This window comes from Urocitellus parryii, chromosome 2 (assembly GCF_045843805.1).
Source record: "Urocitellus parryii isolate mUroPar1 chromosome 2, mUroPar1.hap1, whole genome shotgun sequence".
Lineage (NCBI taxonomy): Eukaryota > Metazoa > Chordata > Mammalia > Rodentia > Sciuridae > Urocitellus > Urocitellus parryii.
The window spans coordinates 111,971,546-111,980,773 of NC_135532.1; the positions used below are offsets into that span (position 1 = coordinate 111,971,546).

The 9,228-nt window shown below is 49.1% G+C and overlaps 1 protein-coding gene across 1 annotated transcript; it reads right to left on the bottom strand.

Moving 5' to 3' along the window:
* Positions 1-3,112: 3,112 nt before the first annotated feature.
* Il12a (interleukin 12A) lies at positions 3,113-8,867 on the bottom strand. Its single transcript, XM_026406629.2, has 7 exons — positions 8,849-8,867; positions 8,110-8,258; positions 5,396-5,509; positions 5,078-5,119; positions 4,960-5,001; positions 4,714-4,857; positions 3,113-3,274 (listed from the first exon to the last, which is right to left on the bottom strand). Exons 1-7 carry the CDS (start codon positions 8,865-8,867, stop codon positions 3,113-3,115), a joined length of 672 nt encoding a protein of 223 aa, XP_026262414.1.
* Positions 8,868-9,228: the final 361 nt, after the last annotated feature.

The window sequence follows — 9,228 nt, forward strand, 5'->3', positions numbered from 1 at the left end:
CAAAGCTTCCTGTCTTTGAGCGTCTCATGATGAAGTGAGGCAGAGGAGAGGACCTGAATCCTGGTGATGGCATTTCACGTCTGTGGTGCTAATGTCCCTTTCTTGCTGTGACCCAAACAAGATGCACAGGGTGTACTGGGTGCATGGTGGTCTGGGAACAGGCTGCGTGCTTGCCCTCTGCCTCAGGTTCCCTGTTGGTAACATAAAACACACCTGGAAATCACTAAGCACACGGTAATCGTGAGCTCCTTCTCTTTCCTAAACAGTTCCACGAACATATGTTCTGATGTTACCTTGAAGTCATAATTCATTCTGATATTCTTGTTCTTTGTGGTACTGAGAATGAAACCCAGGACCTCCAGCGTGCTCTACCCAAGAGCTCAACCTCAGCCTCACACTTCTATTTTTAATATAAAATTTAAAGATACATAAATACACAGAAGCTTTCATGCTCATTTTCACAAAATGCATTTCAACCAAAAAAAAAAAAAGTCGATACACATTCAATTTATACAACAACAACAACAAAAAAAAAACAAAAACAAATTGAGACTGGTTCTATGCTGCCCATGCTGGCCTCCAGTCCTGGGCTCAAGTGATCCTCTCTCCAGGGCCTCCCCAGTATCTGGAATGGCAGGTGTGTATTTTTTATAATATATTTCAGGTACATGTGGTTCAGTTTGGGAAAGTGTGACTGCAGCTTTTTCTTATTTTAAATATGATCCACATAAAGAGGTCAATGTTATGTCAACTGGAAATAAGGGCTTGCCCACGCTGGAAAGGATGGCTGAAAGGACTGAGTCACACAGCCAATGACTCTTGAAGGTGTCCTGCTGGCCGCAACAACACTGTTCCTCCTACTGTCCTGTGTTTTCTGTCCTCCTTGGGGTGTCCAGGCCCCTCGTAGTGGGAGTTTTCAAACACCACTGGTCTGGCCAGACCACCCTCCAACCCTGGGCCCTCAGCAGGCAGCTGCCTGCTGGTTACTTTGATGGAGTCCCCTGGGTATGAGGAACACCTCCATGGGTTATCTCCTTTGCAATGCAGTAGCTCTTGGGCCAGATGACTCTGCAGTGGGCTACAGTGAGGGTTGGTTTGGGGTGCTCAGCCTTACTAAGTCACGTTGCTTCTCCTGTTCTTGGAGGAAGAGTCCCTGCCTTTTCACTCTGTCCCCCAACCAGGCAGCCTCTGGGCTGAACAGGCTTTCCATGCTCAGTGCCCTGGAGTGACAGGCAGAAGGCAGCTCTTCAGGGGAACAGCCCAAGAGTTAGCACACTGACCTGGAACACAGCTGCACACTAGCGCCCTCTGCCTGTCTCAGCTCAGCAATACTGTGAAGTGGCTCCTGAGAATCTCACTGGTGACAGACTGCAGCAAAGAGCTTGAACAGATCTGGCCACTTGCCAAGCCCAAGACTAACAGCAGTATTCAAGACTTGCTGATATTCACTGGGCGCCAACTGTGTTCCGGGCTCAGGCTGTCCCACCTAACCCGACTCAGATCCTACAAGGTAGGCCCCAGCACAATCCTCACTTCCTACAAGAGCACCTGGGAGGGCCCTTAAGCAGCTTGGTCATAGGGCACAGCTGGTAGGCTGAAGCCCCAGCCCTGAAGGAGAAGTGGAAACTCCCAGGTGATGAGGTGGGTCCTGCTTTTGAAGCTCATCTGGTGGAGTTCTCCAGAACCAAAGTCACGCCATGTTCCTCTGCACATCCATCCCCTCGCCCTCCCTGTTTGCGGCCAAGACAACCAACAGGACTCAGCAGCAGCTCCACAGCATGAGGTTCCACCCAGGTCAAGGCTGCAGAACTGAGCCCACTCCAGGAAGGAAAGGACCCTGCATGGAGGAAGGACGGCAGGGGAGGCCTGGATTCCTGTGACTTCCATTGGACCAATCTTCAGTGAGAAACTGAACAGCCAGCAAGTTTGCCTCAGGGAGGCCCTGGAGCCTCCCTCACACCTGCCCCAGTTCAAAGGGTTGAGGCTGGGTCTGGCAGATTGGTGGGGAGGCGGACCTGATAGCACTCATTAAATATTTCAGCTCTGTGGCCTTTCCCTGTGAAGGAGGAGTAGGATTATCCCAGCACTAACACCCCATGGCATTCTGTTAGGAGAATCTTTTCAACACTGTTTGAAGAATCAAAAGGATGGAATTCAATATTTCCCTCATGAAGAAGGCCAAAAGAAGGCAACAATCACTGTGCTTCCAAGAAAAAGCTCTACAGGCTCTTAGGCAGATGAGGTGTATTTCTAATTCTAATTCAAAAAGATCTCCCCTGAGAGCCCTGGGGGTAGGGGTGGGGTGTCAAAAAAAAAAAAAAAGTAGAGTGATTTAACTAGAAGCCCTCTTGGTGGTATTTTCCCAGTTGAAGATAGGATGGCGTATCTAACTAAGGCAGTGTCAGGGGACTGTGGGTGACAGGGAGAACATTTTGTGTGATTTACTTTTAAAGTCAGATGATGAACAATAAAGCAAGTTTTTTTTTTTTAAAGATAACTGGCTCCAACCCTTCAGCACCAAAGCAGTCTAGTCTAACAGGTTTCCTGAAAAATGAGCTCCAGGAACCTGGGATGAGGCCCATGTTCGTCTAAGCAGGGACATTTGTTCCACCTTCGCCAGAATCCTCAGTTCTTTTGCACCCTGTATCCAAATACTTAAAGCAAACCAAATACTTCAGAAACACTGAAATTACTTTCACTCCACCACTTTATTACTGGAATACTTATTTGAAATTCACTTGATAAGAAATACTTTAATAAATATAACATAAATAAATATAAATTAGTTCACATGGTTTCATGAACATAAATTATATCAATAAATATCTTTAAATAAAGGATGCTTGAGTGTTTCTGTAAACACCTCGGTACAGAGATAGCTTATTAATTCTTGCTCTTCTAGGAAAGGGAAAGAAAACGCCTTCAGGAAGGACTCTGTCCCTCCTTAGCAACCTGTTTAGCAGCAGGGGTAAGCAAAGGGAGCACAGAGAAGATTCCGGCAGGGGCTTAGGTACAGCCAGGTCCCCTCCCTGGCTTGACCCACTCCTCATTAAAATTTCTTGGGTGCAGACTTTTATGCAAAGGACACTAGGCTGGGAGGCCCCTCAGCTTCCTAAGAAGAATTCAGATAGCTCATCACCCTGTCGATGGTCACTGCCCGGATTCGCAGAGCGTGAAGAAGTATGCAGAGCTTGGTTTTCGTTCTATACAGATTAGGGGAAGGTGCTTCAGGGGATGGTGTCTGAGGCACAGTCTCGTTGTTGACATTCACGGCCTAGAAGGATAAATACTGAGTATGACAGAATTCCAAAAAGAAAAGCATTCTTCTGTAAAAATGGCTAAAGCAGGGCCTGCGGCATGGTGCCCCCTCACTCTCCAAGCCCAACCAGACCAGAAGGCCGGGCAGACCTGAGAGAAGACACACACCTGCTCAGGCTGTGCACTTACAGTGAGCTCAGGAGAGTTCCCTATGCTGCTCAGAAAACCGCCAACTGGAATTGTTCTAGAATGGCATGATTCTGTTAACATGGCGCCTGTTGCTGTATCTAACTTTTAGAGCTTACATGATGAAGTTCCTTCCTTTTTCCAACAGGGAGGAATGGATGGCTACTGATCAGGACTCTATCAGTAACACATCTGCTTCCTATGGAAATGCCGTCATGTAAGACACAGAAACCTGGCAATGCATTTCCCTATTTTAGCTCTTTGATTTGCTGACACTATACAAGATCTTACTGCATGAGGGTCAGTACTCCCACTTGCTCCTCAAAAAAGTTCTAAAAGAAAAGAAAGGTATGTACAGCCATTGCATTTGACAGAGGAGCAAGCTGCAGGGCTCAAGGATTGTGGGGTTACTCCCAAATCACCTGACTAGATCCTGAAAATGAAATATCAACTGCAACTCTCTGGTAGTAACACTCTTCTGTTGCACAAAATCATTGCCTTTCAAACAATTTCATTGTGCTTCCCCCTCCCACACACACACACACACAATGAAATACACTATGCAGCAAATGACTGCTTTTCAGAGGATGGTTTCTGCCTCCATGCCTGCAGCCTGTGCCCCGATGAGGAATGGCACTCTCCCTCTCTCTAATGTGCATGTCTCTATATTTTGTGTTAGCATCATGGGCTACAGTGATCCAGAAATTGATGCAAGTCCTGCTGAGTGCACTGTGCATGTCTACCATTTTGTTCATATTTTTGTTCTGTCTGGGACATAGCCAGGCACCAGCTCTGCTTGCTTCCCGGGCCATGTTTGCAAGTATGTGTGCTTTCCCTCGCCTGCTCTTCCTGGACCCTCTGAGGGCAGGGAGAAGTGGAGTGCAGCAGAGCCCTCTGAAGGGATCCTGGCTCTGCCTCTTGCTCAGGCTGTGTGCCCTTGGACGTGTGGTTTCTGCCTCTTAAGCTTCAGCTTCTTCCTTTGTACAGAACCTCAAATGTCTGTTGTGGTGATGATGCAAGAAAATGCATGAAAACACCTGCAAACAGCTTGGCATCACCTTGTGGTGGACACAGGAGGTTTCTTTTCATAAGTGACTGCTCTTGTTGGCCTTCCCTGAAGAGGGTATCCTGAAGGCCGTCTCCCTGGGGATACTGCTCTGCTGGGGACTTCAAAGGGGGCTGAAGGCTTCTCTTAGTTCTCTGCAACAAGGGCCCTGGCTGGCAGGGCTCAGCATTAAAGGTGCTTCACTGACGAGACGGGGGCCTTACCTGCATCAGGTAATCCACAGCGGCCAGCAGGGCTTTATCTTCATAGATCTGTCCCTTAGGATCCATCAACAGCTTTTCATTGATGGCCTTGAGCTCCAGCTGGTACATCTTCAAGTCCTCGTAGATACTACTAAAGCACAGCGTCTGAGTGATGGCACAAAATGGAAAAAAAAAATAACAACAACCATTAAGATGAGCCAAGCCATCTCCGCACCCCACGCATCTGAGAAGAGTGGGGGGTCTTACCGTATTCCAGGAGGTCCTCCCCGAGGTCAGGCTGCTCCCCTTCTAGGGGAAGAAGAACCAAACATCAGCATATGAATTCACCAAGTGGGAGAAACCTTAAATTTTTTTTTTTACTTACAATTATAAAAGAGGTCTCTCTGGAAGCCAGGCAATTTTCATTCTAGAGGGAAAAAAAGCCCATATTGAAGGTGTTAACTCTCAACAGAAATATATCTGGTGTTTCACCTCAAACCTTCTATCATGGCAACAATGCATAACAAAATCTACCACCTTAACTATTTTAAGCATAGAGTTCAGGGGTGTTAGGCGTATTCCTGTAGTTAGAAAAAATGTATCTGCTTTTATCAGATTTTTTTCTGATGAGAACCAGAAGCCTGCAAGCTTTGTAAACAGTGGGGCGAGCTGCACTGGTGCTCTGGGAGGGAAGTCGCTGTACCTGGGCTAGTTCCTGGGGCAAGCAGGCCTTCACTGTGTTGGTTCTGTTCTTGGTGATATCTTCATGATTGACCTCTTCAGCACTGCAGGGATAATGCTCTAGGATTTCTATGGCCTGGGAAGAACATGAGAAGTTCAGCTGGGGTCACTGAGAAGGCCCCAGCTCCTGTGGGGCTAGCAGCCTGGGTGCCCATCAAAGCTGTGGCTGGCTGCCCTTGACCTGCACCTCTCTGCACCTCTCATCCAGTGAAAGAAACAGGCAGTCAGCATCCCCCTCCCCTCCTTGTCCTTGGCTTGAGACATGTCTCCCTGGGTCACATCTTTTTTCATTATGTAAACACTGCAAGTCATTCCAACAGGCTGTGCTAATGGAGCATCCACACCACCCGTTAACACTTGCTTCTGGCAAAACTGTTTTCTCTTGCCAAAGTGCCTGTATTCTATGAGTATCTTCAGCTCCTTCAGGGGTGCTGTTAAGGCCCCAGCTTGGTGGCTGCAACACACATGCAAGCCCTAAAGACTAGCCAAAATCTCACTTGTGGTCCACACACATGCAGTCTACACAGATGGCATCCCACAGGCCCTGTTGGAAGACCCTGTTGGATGGAATCAGGCAATATGTCCTGAGAAGGCAATGACTTTCTGATTAAAAGTTGACATCACTTTCCACCATGAGCCTATAGACCAAGGACAGGGCAAAGAGAAGGATGGCATGTCCCTGTGGATTCCGAGTTCAGCTGCAGAGACAGGCATGTGCCCAGATGACCAGGAGATGTGTCAGCAGGTGAGGGCATGAAGGCTCTGGGCAGAGAGGAGAGCACTTAGCACCACAGAGGGAACCTCACGAGCCGGGATCAAGGCCAGAGAGGGCAGAACACATTTGGGTGCAAGTAGGGATGTCCCTATCTGCAGCAGGTAGACTGACACCTCACTGCTCATCATCTGATATACACCTCCCCACCCTGGAATCTGGGAATATGCTGCATGACATGGCAGAGGAAGTAAGGCTGTAATCACCCGACCTTATAGCAGGAGAAAATCCTGGCCCAGGGTAAGCACAGGGTCCTCCAGGAGGCAGAGAGCAGAAGTATCAACCACGAGTGACAACATGAGGAAGAATGCAAAGGCCCTGCCAGATTTTTTTCTTTTTTCATAGAGCTGGGATTTGAACTCAGGGCCCACACCCCACATCAGGCACATGCTCTGTCACTGAACTACACCCCTCAGTTCTGGTTTGGAAGGTGGAAGGGAGCCCAGCCCAGGAACTCAGTAGTTTCTAGAAACTGTGAAAGGTGAGAGACATCACGTTCTCCCCTGGAGCCTCCAGAAAGGGATGCAAGCTCTGATTTTAGTACCTTCAGCCCACACTGGGCTTCTGACCTCTGGAGCTGGAAGATGACACATTTTTCTTGTTTAAAGCCATGTTAGTGGTGATTCAGGACAGCAGCACGGAAAGTGTGTGCACTGCTCCTGGAGGTACCCAGCAGCCCTGGGCCACAGCCACTTGAGCAGATTGTAAAGAGATTGGGACAGGGGCCTGGAGTTGTGTCCTTTAGACCTCTCCATGGGAAGCTGGAAGTTTAGATTCTTCTAGGAGAAGTCCAATTTTTCAATGGCATGAAACTCAAAAGTCAAAATAAAACGAAAACAACATGGGCCCGACTCTACAAATTCAGAACAGGCTGTGAATGCCATGCAACTGCCACCTCCATGTTCTGCAATGGCTGGTTGGTTTATTCTGGCAAATCTGACAAGGCAAGGCACAAAAGCTTCCAAATAAATTTTGTGATGCCGCGACTTCAGCGCTGTGGCTGGGAGTGGAAGTATTTGCTTCCTCACACAAAGCATCCATTCTAATCTCATCTCTCACATCCTGTCTGTATTGAAAGTTTCTTCAGAAAAGAAGCTGTACCTCTGCAGGCTTCACTTGGGGTACCCCTTTTTAATTATAACTGAAGTACAAGAAGCAATCTGCAGTGCATCATGGAAGAAGAAAAAGGTCTTCTTCAAGGCCCTGTGGCATTGAGCTTTTTCTAAGTTATTCATAAGGCAACAAGCTAGAAATTTCTTCTAGTGAGCAGGATAGCAAAAGGATTTTTTTTGACCCCACAGGGGTTCTAACTCACTTCTATAACTGAGCTAAACCCCAGTCCTGAGTAGCTTTGGAAACATGGATTTCTGCTATGGCTTTGCAGCAAAAGCAAGAGCTCACTGAAGCAGCTTTAAAAAGAAAAAGAATTTTTTTTTGCATTAAAATACAAAAATCCCCAAAATGAAAGCTATAAACAAACTCAGACAATGCTTCCCTATGAAACGAAAGCTGGACACAAATGATCACCATCCTCCTTGAGGTATGTGACTCCTACACAATGCCCGTCACCACACTGGACATGGCAATCTAGTTCATCATGTGGCCCCTCAGAGACCCACCCAACTGCTCCGTGGATTGACCTCACCTGCAAGGTCTTATTCCTGGCGCAGGTCCCCCTATGCTGGCTTGCTGCTGGGACACTGTACACATTGCCCTGCTACCGGGCAGAGCCAAACCAACCTCCATCATTTACCACTACTCTGCTTTCTCTGAGTCCCTTAAACTGACAAGTCATTTGTGAAGTCCCTCTCCCCTCCTGACAGCTACCCTGCATGCAGTTCCCCAGGTGCTGCATTGTCCCAGCAGGTCCCTTCAGCAGAGCTCAAGGGGACACTGGCACTTACGTTCTGTAGGGCACTGTCCACAGTGCTCAGCAGGGTTTGGGAGAGGTTGTGGCACTCCTGGGACACTGCTGGGACTGGGGTGCTCCTGGGGAGGTTTCTGGCAGAACCAAGATGCTCCAGGAGGACAAGGGAGGCCAAGAGAAGGAGGCCTGCAAGTGAATTGGGGGCAGCTGAGCTGCTGATCTGCCCTGGCCATCTTTGCCTATCCTTTCTCCTTGGTGCTGACCCCCTCCGCCCTTTACCAACACTTCCTTCCCACCTGAGAGATGGATCCAGTTATTGAAGAGCAGCTCTCCTTAATATTAGGGCTAAGAATCTGCTCTCTGGATGCCCCAGAGCTCAGCACTCCCTTAGAGAAAGCCTCCATATTTTGAATAGGGAAACCAAGCCCAGGAGCAGAAATGACTGGCTCAGGATCCCAGTCTTTTGGAACAGCGGGGGATCAAAGACTCCTTTGCAGCTGGCTGAGATCTGCTTAGAGCTGTAGCTGTAAGAAGTCTGCTAGGCAAGACACCCCCCTGCTGGGCCTTGGTTTCTCGTCTCTAAAGTGAATAGAATGATAGCTAATGAGCTGCTTCAAAATGAAAAGAGACGCTGCTCTGTGAGCCCAGGGCAGGCAGGTGCCCATTCGTCCTTTCCCGCTTCTATCCCCTTTGCGGGGCTCCAGTCTCCAGCGGGGGCAGCCGTCTGGGTCCTGCTGTCTCCAGCCCCCCCACCGCCGCCGCTGGCGGCTACTCACTGCGCACTGATGGACACATGCTGGGCGGACCCTGGGCAGGAGCTGGACGCTGGCAGGTGGTCCTGGCAGGTGAGTTGGCTATGGGCTGGGGACCCAGAAGGCCACATTTTTATAACTCCTCGAGGCGCGGCAGGACTTTCCCAGGACTGAGGGCTCTTGCTTTCTCTCTCTGTCTCTCTCTACATCAGTTTCTCGGTGACACGTGCGGTCCTTCCTGCCCGCGGGGCTGGCGGCGCTTTCGGATTAACTCTCGGAGTGCCCGGCCGGGTCCCGGGGCCGCCCCGCCACCTGCGCGCGCATATTGAAAGTGAAATTAGAGCAGAGTCGCGGTGGGGTCCTGAGCAGGAGGGGACCCTCCCCACTGCGACCTGGGCCCGCCA